General features: G+C 47.3%; 1 protein-coding gene across 1 annotated transcript in view; it reads right to left on the bottom strand.

The window, feature by feature from the left end:
* The window catches only part of NTN4 (netrin 4), a 49,190-nt gene extending 32,583 nt beyond the window's left edge, over nt 1-16,607 (bottom strand). The window contains exons 1-2 of the mRNA XM_069853439.1: nt 16,558-16,607; nt 10,787-11,316 (exon numbers count right to left, since the gene is read on the bottom strand). Coding sequence (XP_069709540.1) covers nt 10,787-11,260 — 474 coding nt within the window. The 5' untranslated portion in view covers nt 11,261-11,316; nt 16,558-16,607. The remainder of the gene's footprint in view (nt 1-10,786; nt 11,317-16,557) is intronic.
* Nucleotides 16,608-17,845: the final 1,238 nt, after the last annotated feature.

Genomic DNA, 17,845 nt, shown 5'->3' with positions numbered 1-17,845 from the left:
GGAGATGAAGTCTCTCTGCACAGCCAAATAGGATCTGGAGACTTCAATCCTTGAGCGAGGAACGCCTCTGCTATGTCTCGAGAGGGTCAGGTTCACCTCCTGCCAGTGGTGGCAGGAAAAAGCCCACTCCTTTCTCAGGGGAGTGAGAGCAGAGGTGCTGCCCTGCGGCACTTCGCACATGCCATGGAGTAAAAATATTCTGCTCTTCTGGCAGACCAGTCCAGCTGTCTGCGGTTTGGGCACTTCACGGCACAGACAGACTCTAATAAACACCCACAGCATTTCAATTTCCTTATGGGCTGTCACGAGCAACTCTTGCTCTGTTGATTATTTCACTTTATTTTGTCTTAGTGGGGCAAGAAGCCTTAGCTACTTGCCATTCCACAGACGCAATAATGTAGCCCTGTATATAAATAAATCAGCAGTCATGAACGCGGTGCACTGAAGTAACCGCCTGCACCACAATGACCTCAATTTATAAATACATAAAAGTGCCTTTGCAAGAAGTACCCTAGTATGTTTACACTCGAGAGGCAATGAAAGGACATCTTTATATATATCCACAGTGGGAAGGAAAATGCTAATGAATGATGCTGAGAGCAACAAAATAGGCTCTGAAGTCAAAGTTGCCTGAGGAAATCAACAAAACCAATGAAAGATTTGCCACTAGCAAAGCCTTCTTGACAAGTCATAGGCGCATCTTGGACCACTGGAGCCTCCACCTGCTGCAGCTGCCAGGGCTCAGGCCTTTCTCAAGATACAAATAACCACAGCAATAAAACGATGCAGCCCTTTGGGTCACAAATACCTATGACATTGAAGAGATGTGATCAACAAGAAGGTTTTTCCTTACAGACCTTAAGAAATAGGCACAGCCACAGAAGCTGTGGACAGAGACCCCCAGCCCCTGTGTGTGTGTCCCTTCCCCATGTCTCAGCTCGCAGCTAGAGGCACCAGTCTCCAGCCAGAAGCTTGGCTTTGATCAGAGTTTCTCCCTCCAGTAAATTACAGACATAGGGAATAAACTGATGGGAGACTCAAGAAGGTTATACACATGGGAACAAACCAACAAACAGGAAAATGGCAGAAATAAAAGCACTTTACAAATATTAAAAAAATAAGCAGATTTTTGTTTGGTTATAAATGAAAACCAAGGTGGTAACACTGCATAAAGTCTGTGACCCATTTGGGGACCCGTTCGTTAGAGCGACAATGCTGGTACACTCTATTGACAAAACAGACTGATGTATCACCATACCAGGTAGAAGAGCTTTTAAGGGTGAAACCCATGCACATCTCTCTGCTGTGTTCATTGCAATGACCTTAGGTTAAAAAAAGACTTTCTGGCAGATGCTGTGAATAATTCACAGTATGGGAAGTTCATCAGACTAAACTGGGCAGGTATCACCCCTGTAACACACTTTGTTTTTCTGCCCGTCAGAAGAAATGGACTGCAGGGAATAAAAGCCTCTCTTTTATTTACACAGACATGTCTGACCATGCTCTGCATTCACAGTGTGCACTTCAGCATCACCTGGGTGAGATGAAACTGCAAGAGAAATTGGGAAATCTGCCTTGCCACTGCAGAGAGGGGACCACCAGAGACATTAGATATTAGGAAGAAATTTTTTACTGTGAGGGTAGTGAGGCATTGGAACATGTGTCCCAGAGAAGTTTTGGAAGCTCCATCCCTGAAACTGTTCAAGGCCAGTCTGGATGAGGCTTTGAGCAACCTGACCTAGTACAAGGTGTCCCTGCCCATGGCAGGAGGGGTGGGAACTGGATGATCTTGAAGGTCCCTTTAAACTCAAGCTATCCTATGATTCTGTGATTAAGACCACAGTGAGCAGTGGAGCCTGTCTTTCAGGCCACAGAGTCAAGCACTCTGTCCACATCCCCAAGCAATGCTGACAGAAACTTACTGTAAACCACCATCAGCAGCCTCCGAGCTCCTCGAGACACTGGAGAAATGGCATTCCTGCAGCTGTTATGGCTGCTTCATATATTTTGACAAAGGACAGCGTTTGGCCCATGCCTAAAGTCCTTCTGTAGTCTTTCACAGCGGATAAAATGAGGCAAATAATCCCTTGTCTCACCATCCAAAGATCAGGCAATCTTGCAAAGACTTCAGGAGGAAAATCCAACTGTATCAAATATCCAGTTCTTGTGAGGACATCCACAATGTGATTAACATCCAGCCCTTAGGATGTTAATTTATACCAAGGCAACTTTTATCTTTTGGGAAACAAGGGATTCTTACGCCATTCTCAAAAGCAAGAAGCTCTATGGGATGAGCTCCTACTTATGCAGCTGGTGGGGGGCAGGAAAAGGCATGAGGAGAGCTACGCAAGAGCCTCAGGACTTCTCCAGGATCCTTGACATCTCTGGAACAATCAGTCAGACAACAGCCATGTTCTCAGCTCCCCTTCAATATTTCATTAGATGAAAATGAAACACTGCTAGGTCATGCCTGTCTTCATGCAGATGATGATCACAGAAGTAATATTTTTAGCAGAAAAATCTCTCTCCAGTTCAAAACAGCCCAAAACATTTGTATTTCTTCACCTCCACTTAACAGTGCTCCTCCAAGAATTGGTAGTTTATAGTTTTATTTTGCCTAATCACTACATTAACTCATCAAACAGGTCAAAACACTCAGTTTAGATGTATGATATCATCAGCTATGCACTACCAAGGAAAATAATTATCGCTTTTTTCTCACCTCCGGAATCACCGTTTCCTAGGTTGCACTATCCTGCATAGGAAAATGAACTAGCACATTTCAGCTGATGATATGAAGAAGTCCTTTGACCCATCAGCTAGAAAGATGGTATTTGAATACTCCTCCCTCCAGCAATTCCCATCCTCTTCCTATCCCCACAAAGATTTATGTTCTTACCCTTGGCCTGCTGGCAGTACCTGTTGTGCATATAGAAGATCACGAAAACCTGGAGCTACCTCCAAAGAGCCAGACAGAGAACTGGACTTACTTGTTTGTAGGCAGGACTGTAGGAAAAGCTGGCTCACTCCCCAGAGCCGCAGAATAACCCTTTTAACAGCTTTTGAGCATGATGCACCACTGCAAAAGCCTGCAAGGCAGCAGGGTAGCATTTCAGTACCTGCGACAGGACTAAGGATGAGGGGGACTTCTTTCAACCGAAGAGTAACTAGATTTCATCAACATTTTTCAGTTGCTCTTCTCTATAATGAAAAGGCTTTGTGTCTACAGAACTCTCTGCTTAAACCATCCAGTTACTACACTTAATTTTTGGAAAAAGAACACCTGTCAATTATATGCAAATACACACCGTGAAAAAGGTCATGAGAGCCAGCAGCCCCCTTTCAAGCCCATGGCTGTAGATTTTGACCACAGCAGTGAGGGATGCCGTGGACAGAGGGTCATGGCATATATGTCTAGTAAGTTTGGTTTTTACATTAACTTCTTTTCTTCCCAGAATGTTGCCCAGGGAAAATTTGAGGACTTCACCAGTTGTGTAGGACTTTGAACATCAGTAGACTGGATATCTCATGCTGACACTCATTGTGCATGTTGATTAACCACAGATTAAGTCTCCATGAGCTTTTGATCCAAAACTTCTGAGATGTGTCTATTCACTGCTTTAGGTTACACGCTTTCCGTGTAACCGTTTGAATCCAGGAATCCCAAAGAGGAACATGACAGCTCCACTTCCCAGCTAGTGAAATGGGAGCTGAATAAATAAGCCAGTCCTCCCTTCATGCCAAAAATGAACTGTGAAACGAAGCAGTGGGGTGCAGTGCCTGAAGAGAGGCTCTGGCTGCACCGCTAAAATTGGAGGCACTTTTCTCAAGAGAAGCAATAGTCCTGCTAACATGGCTAGATGCCAAGTTAGAGAATTAAACTCTGCCTACCCAAATTTCTCTTGTTTCATGTGGGTACAGTCCTCTTCACTTCCTACATAAGAAGTTTGGAAAGGGTCTCCTGGAGCCCTGGGACCTATTCCCTCCTGATGCTGGCAGCTTACAATATACCTCCTTTCACAGACTGGTCAAGCTCCCTCTGAAGAATAATTTGTTTTAGCCATAATTGGAGGCTGAACCAGAAGCCCTGATCTGCAATTGTTAGAAACTTGCTGTTCTAAACAGAGGACTGCTGATACGCACTGTTAAACACTGGCTATGCTCCATCCCAGAAGCCGCTGCATTTCAAGAGCTGGCCAAGCAGAGGGCCAGCCTCCAAGTGCCAGAAGCCCTGGGAAAGCCAAGGAGAAAAGGAGATGATGAGACCTTCCTGTGGGCTAGTTGCAATCAGAGGAATCATGTGGAGGATCACTGGGCAGGTTAGAAAAGTGTCTTGCCCCTGAGATACCCTGGTCCACCAGAGATGCTGACTACCTCGGAGGCTCAACAAAGGGACATATCCCTGACCTAGGGCTCCCAGCAGTGGAAGGGCAAGGATTTGTCACAGGCTGGCACAGAGACCTGGCAGCATCATCCCAAACATACAAAAAACTGAAAAAGCAGGTGCTAGTGTCCAGAAAACAGCAGCTGCATCCTTCAGCCCTAATGGTGACTGAACTCCAGAGGGTGAGTACCTTTCATGGCAAAATTCCCTGGAGACCAAAGGTTCATCTCCACAGGTGCCCGGAACCTCCCAGGTACAGATAAAAACTAAACCCAGTTTTCCCTTTTTTTTTTTTCCCCCCTGAATCTTCATTTTGCTACCCCATTGCTTAAAGACAGAAGCTCCTCCCAGCCCCAGTGTGTTAAAGTCAGTGGAAACCCTGTTCAGCGCTTAGGAAGAGGGGCTCTGATTCTGGGAGGGAAAGCCGGGTGCTGGAGGGCTGAGCCAAGAGGCATGGGCCAGGTGGACAATACGAGAACAGCATCCCACTTGGCATCCATGCATCCTGCTCAGCTCTCACACCCCACCACCAGCCAAACCACGCTGGATGGTCAGCTGCTGCAGCCCTCAATGTCTAGCTTCCTGCATCATTTCATTGACTTGAGCCTGACTTTGTTTATGTTGTCTCATTACCTATTCCCCTAGAAACCATTATTCTTGTGCTTATGAAATAACAGCCCCTGTGTCTTGCTAAATTCACTGCTACAATGCAAAGAGTTGGGCTGGGTCTGGCCATCACCCCTGGCCTCCAGCTGAACTGACTCTCCTTTGCACATGGCATTTCTGTACAATTCATGCTTTCCCAAAGACAGAATTAAGAAAGAATGAAGACGCTGTTAAAGAGGGTTTTTTTTCCTACAAAATGCACATCTACAAAGTGTAGAGATGGGACTTGAAAACATACTTCCCTAGCCATGTCCTCACGTGTCCTGAGCACTGCTGAACACCAGCCAGGATTCCTCTTTCCTTCTCATCAGTTTGAGCCTCTCATCTATTTTCCCCCTGTGCAGACAACAGTGGCCCAGGATGATTTAAAAAGCTTTTTGCAGCCCTCTAACGGGCTGACATGCCAGACCATTTTGAGGTTATTCTTGCTTATTTGCCCAGAGTCTTTGTGGAGTCTCGGGTCCCATAAGTGACTGAACTCAAATGCCCCATGACCCACAAGATCCCCGGACGATCTCAGAGCAATGGAGATGCAGCTTCAGCTAAAGACAGCAAAGATAAGCTTCAAACCAAGCTTATTCAGGCCTAAAGGCAGGCAAAAAAAACCAGGCAAAAGCTTCTAGGCTTCAACTGTGTTGCTACAGCCCCAATTTAGGGCTCCAAAATAAAAATCATTGAGCATCTTTAACTCCTGTTTGTGTTGGTGAGTGTTACAGCTTCTCACTGCCTATCAGGGCCAACCTTGTGAGTAGCAGGACACAATTTACTTCTCTACAGAGCTAATTTCAGCTAAAACCAGTAGGACAGTTGTGGAAATCCTTAAGGAACAGAGGCAGGCTGCATGCAGTAACGGTGCCAGGCAAAACATGTGAAGGTTTTTCTTCTAGACAAGGCACATGAGATCAATAAAATACTCAGGAAGACATCCCCACCCCCAGTAAAACAGCATTATGTGATGTTTCAGGAGTTAAAAGCACATTAAAACTTGTTGCTGGAATACAGTCAAGCTGCAAATATGCCTCTCCTATTAATAGCAAACAGCAACAATAGCTAAGGTCTCCAAGTGATTTATTAGCAATATTCTGAACAGATGAACACTCAAATAAGTTACTAATTTACTAAAATCTTGTCAAGGAGACTCTGCTTCAGTAAGTCCTTTTATGCTGGAGCTTGTCTAAAATGGGGACACTCAGGCGAGCTAATCTGAATTGACCACAGATGGGAGTGTAAAGCGGATGAGATAATTGCATTGCAGAGTGGACGGTCACTCTCGCTCACAGCTAAAGAATTAACATCTGCTAAGGGCCCCTTGTCAATGAGCTCTTAACAGCGATCAAATTGGGCTGCAAAGGAAGAGATATTAATACGATCTGAACTATGGGAAGGAAGTTAGCCTTTTATGCATGCTAATAAAATTGGCATTCCTGTCTGAGCATGAAGCTGAAAGAGTTTATTTCTGCATCTTGTTTACTTAGATCAGATTATGCTTGGCTGGTGAATCCAGTTCTGAGTTCTCTTGCAACAACGTGACTGAAGGGTTACACCCTGGAAAACAGTGGAAATACTCTGGATTTGTAGCACACTTGTATGATCCAGGCTAAAACTTGGCCTTAGCCTCTCTCTTAAAACACTGATGTGCTCAGATGCTTTGTCTGGCTTCGTGGATAAAAGTCATTGCTTTCCTGGCTGCTGAAAGGGTGATTCTTCTTTGCATGAGGCCAAACTACAGTCAGGCTGCTCTGGCACGGGGCTCAGCTCAGCAAAGTCTCTGAGCATGTGCTGACCTGTGAGCTCATGCTTCCTTCCACTGACAAAGCTAGTAAGACCAACACCACAGCATCAACACAGTGTTCTTGACGTTGGTACCGTGCCATGCAGCCTTCAAACTCTTTCCTTTACATTTCTACTCAGTTCTGTCCTCTCCTTCCTAATCTCAATGTTGGGCTGCTCATGCTCCAGCTCACGCCTGCTTCAGGGTAGAGGACTCAGATACATCCAAAGCAGTGGACAACCATGCCTGGTGTCTTTGTAGTGTTAGGGACCAGTAGTGAGGAAGGTCAGAGACCTGCTAAGTCCCTGCTGAGGTAATTCTACCCACCAGTAGATCTGCCAAGCACCACATATGGCATATGGCATTACCACCGCTGACTCCCAAGGCTGTGGTGGCCTTCAGCTCAGCTGACTGCAGCATGGTGACGCCCTGCAGCTGACCCACACAGACCAGTCTCCCAGTACTCTCCACAGCCCTGGTCCCACTACCACAAAGGGAAGCCCAGAGTTGCTCTACTACAGAAGAAAAATTAAATATGTCTCCCAGAGCCAGATCAGCCAGTCTCATTTCTCCACAAGCTCTAAGCCCTAGGTCTTTGAAATGAACCCAGAGGCTTGGCAGTTTGTTGCTTTCTCTGGTATCATAAATCTCCTTAAAATAAATATCACAGCAAAGTTGTGATGAGGGAGGATTTTTGTTGTAAGAGTTGAAATAGGCATCTAAGGAATGACTCATGATGTTGAGGGCAGAAGAAATGCAAAAGCCCTGATCTTTCTTTTCAAAAAAACCTGAAACAGCTACACTTTTGCTCCAGATTAACACAGGTGATTTACTAAAAAGAGGCTGTAACCCCCCGAGTACTACAAGCTTCTGCTGTCTTGAAGTGGGGCACTGCCTGCTCTCTGCAGAGGTCTAAAGCCAGAAAACACCAACCCATCCAGCCACAGGTCTGTGCCAACCTCTGGTGCTGTTTTTGGTAAGTCACCATCTCCTGAGCACTTACCCCCGAGGCAAATTGCTCCTCCAAGGGGATGAGGTGGCAGTGACTAAGCTGCCAGCAGTGTGCAGACACCCCACTGTCCCGCAGAATTCTGCAAGCCCCGACTCTCTGCCTGGAAATTCACATGTGGTGTTGAAATGTTTGAAGTGGGAGAAAGTAGTATGCAGATGGTGCGATAACACAGTTCGGATCACAGGTTACAGTTGTTACATTGCAATTAAAAAACTCTAAAAAGTTAAAAAAGAAATCCAGTAGCATTTGCAGAATTTATGTTTGTGCTTTAAAGAAAACTGGGGTGACTGAGCTACAATTAAATAATACCCTTCAGACTTGAACATTTCAGATGACTGCATATTTGAAACCACTGTTTCAAGCGAAATTACTGTTCCCATATGTCTGAAATTAGGTGCTACCAGAAGTGGGAGTAAAGCACAACATAACTCCAAACAGAACACAGAATTCTGATGTTTCTTTAGGTGAGATACATGTTACTATTGGCAGTTACAAGTAATTGCTGGAATGTAGCACACTGTAATAAATTAAATGTGATATTTGCTAAGCATGCAGGCTCGCCATCTGGTCACCAGAGAGCTGCTGTTATTACTTTGCAGGTAAAAAGTGGTGTTTAAGTGAAGGGAACTGAAGTGTGTCATATAAATAAAATCTTATAAGCTCCAGCCCCTTGGACTCAACATTTGTTTAAAACGTGGGATAGTTAAATGATCTTGACTGTTATAGCTTCTTTACAATAACACAGACTAAAGCGATGCCAAAAAGAAGAGTTCTTGCAGAAGCAAGCCCAGTAAGTAGCCTGTATTTGCAGCACGCTACTGCAGATGCATCAAACTCCACCAAATTCTTTTTTCTTCTTGAGACATAGTTTGGTTTCTACATATATAGATCCCGCTGTCCCCATGCATTAGACCAAAGCGCAGAGGAGCTGACCTGTGATCAGGATTTGTACAGGTTCTCACCAGGCACAGCCCCCATCCTGGTGTGCTTGTCCATCACCAGGGTAACTGCAGTGAAAACGGCACCGGGGTGCCAGATACGCAGGACCCAGCACAGACGAGGCAAATACTGTCCCAAATGATGCCCCGAGTTTCTTATCCCTGAGAATGATCTTTGTGAAAACTCAAAAAGGAGCACACAAGTCAGAGTACCCCAGACATGTCTTGCTGGCCTGAGCTTTCAGTCCCTGCCTTCTAACACAGGCTGGCACAGCCTTATGATTCATGCGGTGGGACAGGAGGCTGGCTGAAGTGCTGGGGGCCTGGAAAATTCCCAGTGGAGTGTGTCCATTTTCTCTCTTTTGCATGTCCCACTTTGGTGTTAGCCCCTGTTCAGAACCACAGAATTGTTTGGATTAGAAGGGACCTTCAAAGACCATTGAGCCGAACACCCCTGCCATGGGCAGGGACACCTTCCACTAGACCAGGTTACTTGAAGCCTCATCCAACCTGGTTTTGAACACCTCCAGCGACGGGGGCATCCACAGCTTCCGTGGGCAACCTGTGCCAGTGCCTCATCACACTTGTCATAAACAATGTCTTCCTTATATCCACTCTAAATAAATTTAAGTTTAGAAGCATTGCCCTTTGTCCCGTTAATTCTGGCATATTTCCTACGAGCCCCTTTCTACACTTCACTGTGAAAGGTAGTTGAGGCAGCTTTTTAAGGACAAGAACAAAGGGAGGCAGGAGAAGAGAGTAAGGTAGCACTTTGTCTTGCCAGCCATCTGATTTAAACCCTTTGCTGGGCTAATGAAATAACCATCCGAGTCCGCCTAGCAGGTCTGGAGATCCAAGTTTCTGAGCTGATAAGAGCACACGGCAGCTTTTCCTTGAGCAAGACATCAGCTGCTCCCTGAGACACAGCCAAGAGATGCACTTTGGCAAACAAACAGCTCTCGGTATTCCTGCAGAAAGTGGCTTCCTAGCCAGAGCACGGCTAGAGGTGACCCCAAATGACAGCAAAGGGGTCTGAACAGGTGACTTTTCTCAGACATGAACGCTGGTCTCCAAGGACTGGGTTTTCACCTCAAAGCCAATTCTCAGGAGAAACTACAATGATGTAACTGACCTCCTGATTCACTAATCAGATTTGCTTCTCTCTCTCTATTAGGTCAGAGGGGAATTTTAACTAAACTTTCAGACAAGCTCATTAAATTAGACCACTAGAGGGAGCAGCCTTTGAAGTCCGGAGCTGGTCACTGGGGACACTGGAGGGCAGCCCCACGGCTGTGACTCCTAGGAGAAGCGGGACAGGCTTTTCCTTGGGTGGAAAAGTAGTATTAGTAGCTCTTTCAAGTGCATGATTTATTATCTGCTGTTTCTGATACCAAAAATAATATTTTTCACATCTATTTTCAACATGTGTGTTTCCTCTTAAGAAATGTGACGGTTTTCTTCTTTTTTTCGTGCTCATTTCACGTGAGAATAAGTGGACGCAGAAAAAAAAAGACAAGGTGTAAACTTTCTTAATTACCTGGCTAATATGGTTTATGGGAAGAATAATTCAGTGTGGCCAGTAACTATTTTGAATAGTTACAGGCTCACTTCTTAGTGAAGGTGGTAACTATTAAAAGTCAATCTGGTGACTGTGAATTTTAATGAAACCACACAACTGCAAGGACTGGAGAAGACTGTCAAGAACAGCATTCCCTTTGGCTTTCCCAAGGAATCGGCAGCATCTGCCTTGTTTGCAGTTCCATAGGGGGTCACCAGGTGTGGGGAGAAGAGTTTTCCAGAAAAGAGAGGGGATTATGAGCTCAGCAAAGTGAGGACCAGAGTGGTGCCTACATCACCAAGGAATGAATTACATCATTTCGCCCTGTGAAATAAATTCCATGACAAAGGAAGCCGGTGCAGTTAAACAAGAAGCGTAAATACTGGAGAGGAGATTGCAGAGGGAAAGGGGGATGGAGTGAGCGAGGGCTTTCTCTTCCCAAACCTGCCAGACCTACCTCTCCTCCAGTGCAGGGGAAGGGACTCGAATATCTGGAAGTGCAAATGGCTCCTCTCTGCTCCACATCATCCTCTAGCCCAAAGGTGGCCGAGCAGTTAGCAGCAAAGTATTTGTAAGGCTTCCACGTCTCACCGAAGTCCTGGGAGCGCTCCAGCACCATGGCAGCCGGCCTGGGCGATTTGAAGACCAAAATCAAGTGAGTGAAGTAGAAGGTGGCTTCCAGGTCCAGCTGGATGGTCTCGCGAACGGCATCCTGGGCTGCCTGCCACCAGGTACGGGGCAGGCGGAACGGGGAATCGGCCATGGCAGCAGCAGGGTGAGCCAGCCCTGCGTGCGCCCCGCTGCACCGGCCACACGTGGGGCGCTTACAGCGGCGCTGGGCGTCCTCGGTATAGGCGCAGAAGGGCTCGGTGGTGCGGTGCCCGCAGGTCGTCTCTGTCTGCAGCGCCCGCCCATGCGCCAGGTTGCCCATCCGCGGGTTGCAGGCTTTTTCGCAGGGGCTGCCTGCTCTGGCCACGCTGCCCAGACCTGCAAGGCAGAGAGCGGGGGACTGAAGCTGGCTCCAAGGTCCGTCAGGAGCAGATACACCTCGTGGCACGCGTTTTGGGGACACTGGCCCCGCTGAGACCCCCACGAGGGGCCAAGGGAGAGCATGGCATTGCTGCTTAGCTCTCCCCTCTGCGGAGCTCAGCGTGTCTAAAACAGCAAAACAAACAAAAAACCCTCAGGGCTTCCCTGCACTTGGGATAACCCCCACCAAGAGTTGTGGAGGAGTTCAGGTAGCACAGGGGGAGAGATGCCTTCACCTTCTCCTCCCATCCCAAGGGAGCCAGAGCAGGGCTGGGGCTTCAGGGGCAGCGACCACGGCCGTGCCCCAAGGCCTCCAAGGGGACCCAGGTGGTGCTGGGGAAGGGGAGAAAAGCACAAGAAAGAAGGGCTGCCAGTGACATCGAGGTGGCCAAGGTGGCACGCAGGCAGGAAGCCAGGGGACAGCATTGCTGTTCCACAGCTCACTGTGTGGCAGATCAAGTGTTGGGGGCATGAGAGTTGGCAGGAAAATCTCCTTCCACCAATGATGTCAAATCTTCACCCCTCTTTCCCACTCCCCCATCCCTACCCCAAATCTTCCCACAGTCCCAAAGTGCTGCCGAAGTCAGGGTTGAATAGAAGTTAAGCTTGGGAAGGCTGTCACTGATGTGTGGAAAGGGGGTAAAAAAAATAAATCCTTGGTTGAAATCATGCTGGCAAGGTGCCTTACAGCTGAGGCTCTCTGGTTTTTGTTCAAGTTTCACTGGAAGCCTCATCAATTTAAAAATCCACACTTATTGTCAAAGAAAAATAAAATCTCCATGGGGTTTGGTGTGAAACCATCTGCAACATAACCTTCCTGGTGCAGGAATGCTTGATTAGGAGCTCTCCACCTCTTTATTAATAAATTGCAACAGTAGGTCAAAGCTGTATTTGATGAACCATAAGTGTTTAACATGAAAAAAAAGAAGAGCTGTAATGACTTGGATGTGGGTAGGTAAAACCACCCCAGGTGCATAATGTCTTCTTTATCACCAGCCCAGTCATACATAGACAGTGTTGTGCACTATTATGGCTTCTTCTCGGCATTTTTGTTATGTCCAAAGGTCATTTCAGTTTAATATCTGTTAAATCCTTTATCTGGGGTTTATTCAGCTTTTGCCTAGTGTCACAGTTGCAATTAAGCTATATTACACACTAGCAGAGGCTAAGCCCTCAGAGCCTGACAGCATTTCTCACTCCTGCTCCCCAAGAAGAAAACATGCCTACCACCAAAGGTCTATACAGGTTTTCTATGCAGATTATTCAGAACAGATGTGGACTGCTGCTTGTTGTGCACCCATTAACAAGCACTTCTGAATCCAGCCTCTGGATTTCACTGGGTAAGCAGTCTTGAGAAATTTAAAGTGAACCAGAAATGCCCAGTCAAGATAGCTTCCTACAGGGACCTGGTAAAACTGTCTCTGATGATCTATACTAACTGCGTAGAATATGTTTACTCAAGAAGAGCATACAAATGTAACTGTAAAATTAATGTAATCTCACTTACATCTCCTGAAAATTCTTTTCAAAGTGTTGTATAAACTTTAACTAACCTACACAGCTCTCCTGAGGAGTAGGTAATGAAGAGCTATCATCATATTATCAGTTAGGCTTGCCACAAATTGGCCTAATTTATGTCTTTGGCTGCTTTCCTTGATTCTTTGGGTACATGTATCACAGTGCAGTTAGCCGCTAAACAAATAGATGAGCATTTAATGTAGTTCCCTCAGTTGTGGGTTAGCAAAGCAGATTTGGGAAGAGGTAAAAAGCACAGTCGGCACCCTGAGACAAGTTGCAATTATTGCGTTCATGAAGTCCTTTTGCTTTGAGCACACCACTGATTACAGCCCGTGGGGGGACAGTGGTGGAGAACATGGTCAGTGGGAGGCTTCCCCGATGACTGCAGTGGTGACAGGGCTCGGCGTAGCTGTCCCAGGGATGGGGACAAGGTTCTGCCTGAGCCCAGCCAGGAGGGTTGGCTACCAAATTCCCACGTGAGACCCTGGGAGCTGAGAGTGTTCCATTATACCCAGCTCCTGCTATGCTTCAGTCCCGGTCACGGACAGTTACTGACTGCAGTTGCCTTCTGGCCAGGCATGAAGGGTCCTCACCTGGGGCCAGATTTGGGGCCAGGGACCTTGGCTTCTGTGGCGTTTGAGAAATGCTGCTGGGCACATGGATCCCAATTCCCGTCCCAGGAGTGGAAAGCGGGTAGAGGACCCACCCTTTGAAAGGGTGTTTCTTTTCACTTGAATTGGAAAGAGTTTCATGACAGATGCAGCGCACCACATGTTATGAAAAGTGACAGCTTTCTAGTTTAACGCTGGCTGCCCCAGGAATTCCGTAACAGCGAAAACGAGAGCATAAGGATTTCCATGGCATCAGCCAGAAGCTCACAACTGCTCTGCCACAGCTCTGGGAAAGGTGTTTTTCCTCCGTTACACTTAACAAATTTGCCCAACTAAATTCTCTCATTCTATATCCCGTGCATGCCACCAGTCTGGGATCTTCAGGAATGAGTAAGCCCGTGCATGACTCACCTGTAAAACATCCATGGAAAATCATATGCTTCCTGCTTAAGCATTTTAGCAACACTTGCCTTGTGATGTTTCATTTATATCTTGTGCCTGATTAAATGTTTGTTTCCCATCTGGGTTTCGTCTTCTTTTTAAAGAAGAAAATTGGCACTCGGCTTGCGACCGTCCGAGGAAGCGTTATGCAAAATGTTTATGCCCAATTGTCTCTGCGGTGGCGCGACGGGACCCCGCTGCGGGCTGAGATGGGGGTTTATCCAGCGGGAAGGGGCTTGGATATCCAGCAGGGTGCACATGTGTATATGCAGACATATGCGTGTGTGCGTATGGCACGCACCCGCGCTGTATAGAATCATAGAATGGTTTGGGTTGGAAGGGACCTTGGAGATCATCCAGTTCCAACCCCCCTGCCAAGAGCAGGGACACCTCCCACAGGACCAGGCTGCGCAATATACGTGTCACAAACCTCACACACGCTGTGAGACACTCTGTGCATGCGCACACCTCTGTACACACGCACATGTGTGTGTGGACACGCAGATACACATACACACAGGTCTGCATATGGACATGCAGATATACATATATACATACACACACACGTGTGTGCACACAGGCATATATACGCATACACACACATATACACACACACGTGTGTACACACACATATACACATACACATCCACACATGTGCATATAGACACAATATATACATGCATATGCACATACACACATGTACATGTGTACATACATACACGTGTGTGCACACAAGCATACACATGTACACATATACATGCACACAGACATACGTGCACTCAGTGTGCACACATATATGCATGCACACACATATACATGCACGCACACTGTGTACACGTGCATATATATATACCTGCACATATGCACACACATGTGTGTTCACACACATATATTCATACACATGCACATATACATGCACACATGTGTACACACACATATACATACACACATATATATGCACACACGTGTGTACACATGCATATATACATACACATGCACATATGCACACACACGGTGTGTATACACACACATCTGCATATACACGTACATATACATGCACATACATGTGTGTACACATGCATATATACATAGACAGGCATACGCACACACATGATGCATATATACACAGACATACATATACACGCAGACGTGTGTGTACACGCACATATATACATACACAGGCACATATACACACACAAGTGTGTGTACACATGCATATATACATATACACACACATATACATGCACACACGTGTGTGTACACACGCATATACACATATACACACACATATACATGGACACACATGTCTGTACACACGCATATATACATACACAGGCACATATACACACAGGCACGTGTCTGTACACGCACATGCACACACATACACACATATATACCCACACACACGCACATATACACGCACACACGTCTGTACACACGCATATACACCCATACACACATATACAACCATACACACGCACATATACATGCACACATGTGAGCGTACACACACATACACACATACAGACATATACATGCACACAAGTGCTGTATACACACATATAGACACACGCAGGCACATACACACAAACACACGTGTCTGTACACACGCATATACACAAACACACATATACACACACGTGTGTACAGATGCATATATACACATACGTGCACACATACATGCACACAAGTGTCTGTATACACACATATAGACACACACAGGCACATACACACAAACACACGTGTCTGTACACACGCATATACACATACACACACATATACACACACACAAATAGACATATACACGTGCATACACAAGCACACACGTGTGTGTATACATGCATATACATATATACATGCACATATACACACACGAGTGCACACACATATACACATATACACATATACACATATACACACATACACACATACACACCTACACACATACACATATACACATATACATGCACATATACACACACGCACATGTGAGTGCACACACACATATACACATATACACATACACACATATACACATATACATGCACATATACACACACGAGTGCACACACATATACACATACACACATATATACATATACACATATACACACACACATGTGAGTGCACACACATATACACATATACACACATACACACATACACACATATACACATATACACATACACACATATACATGCACATATACACACACGAGTGCACACACATATACACATACACACATACACACATACACACATATATACATATACACATACACACATACACACATATACATGCACATATACACACACGAGTGCACGCACATATACACGTATACACACATACACACATATATACATATACACACACACATATACACATATACATGCACATAGACACACACACATGTGAGTGCACACACACATATACACATATACACATACACACACACATATACACATATACGCATACACACACACATACACACATACACACATACACACGCACACGTGTGCGTACACCCGCACACACACACACCGCCGCGCCCCCCCGCCGTGCGCCCCCCGCACACGCCGACACGCGCTCCCCGCGCGCAGAGCCGCCCATCCCCTGCCCGGCACCCACCTGCCCCGGCGAGCAGCGGCAGCGGCGGCACCAGCAGCAGCAGCAGCAGTAGCAGCGGCGGCGGCAGCAGCAGCGGCAGCGGCGACGGCGGCAGCGCCGCCGGCCCCATCCCGCGCCCCGTGGCCCGGCCCCGCGCGGCCCCGCCGGGAGGGCGCGCGCCGCCGCCCCGCCCGCGCCTCGCGCCCCGCGCCCCGCCCCGCCCCGCGCGGGGGGGAGCGAGTCCCGGGAACCCCCGGGGACGGCGGGCAGGGCCGGGCTCCCTCCGCCGCCGCCGGGGGGGAGGGCGCGGGCAGGTGGGTGTTGGGTCTGCTCCGCCGTGTGGCGGGGGACAGGGGGAGAGGGAGCGGCCTCAGGTTGTGCCAAGGGAGGTTCCGAGTAGAGATCAGAAGAAATGTCTCCGCTGAAAGGCTTGTCACAGAGTAGAGTCATGGAATCACCGGGCTGGAAAAGACCCACCGATCATCGAGTCCAACCATTCCTATCAAACACTAAACCATGTCCCTCAGCACCTCGTCTGCCTGTCTTTTAAACACCTCCAGGGATGGTGCCTCAACCACCTCCCTGGGCAGCCTCTGCCAGGGTCAATGACCCATTCTATGAACAATTTTTTCAGGATATCCAGTCTGACCCTCCCCTGGTGCAGCTTGAGGCCATTCCCCCTTGTCCTGTCCCGGGTCACTTGGGAGAAGAGGCCAGCACCCTCCTCTCTACAATCTCCTTTCAGGTCTCCCCTCAGCCTCCTCTTCTGAAGGCTAAACACCCCAGCTTCCTCAGCTGTACCTCATAAGAGGACTTTGGGTTGGAAGGGACCTTAAAGACCATCTGGTTACAACCCCCCTGCAGTGGGCAGGGACACCTCCCACCAGCCCAGGCTGCCCAAGGCCCCATCCAACCTGGCCCTGAACACCTCCAGGGATGGGGCAGCCACAGCTTCCCTGGGCAGCCTGTGCCGGTGCCTCACCGCCCTCATAGTGAAGAAATTCTTCCTTATGTCTAGTCTAAATCTGCTTCTCTCCAGTTTACACCCATTATCCCTCATCCTATCACCTCAAGCCTTTGTGAAGAGTCCCTCCCCAGCTTTCTTGTAGCCCCTTCAGGTACTGCAAGGTGTCTATAAGGTCTCCTGGGAGCCTGCTCTTCTCCAGGCTGAACAAACCCAACTGTCTCAGCCTGTCCTTGTATGGGTGGTGCTCCAGCACTCAGATCACCTTTGTAGCCTCCTCTGGATCTGTTCCAACAGCTCCATATCCTTCTTATGTTGAGAATTCCACAATCAGGCACTGGAAGA

This window comes from Phaenicophaeus curvirostris, chromosome 1 (genome assembly GCF_032191515.1).
Source record: "Phaenicophaeus curvirostris isolate KB17595 chromosome 1, BPBGC_Pcur_1.0, whole genome shotgun sequence".
In the NCBI taxonomy this organism is placed as follows: domain Eukaryota; kingdom Metazoa; phylum Chordata; class Aves; order Cuculiformes; family Cuculidae; genus Phaenicophaeus; species Phaenicophaeus curvirostris.
The sequence above is the reverse complement of the archived record's forward strand: the minus strand, read 5'-3'. Positions and strand labels throughout refer to the sequence as shown.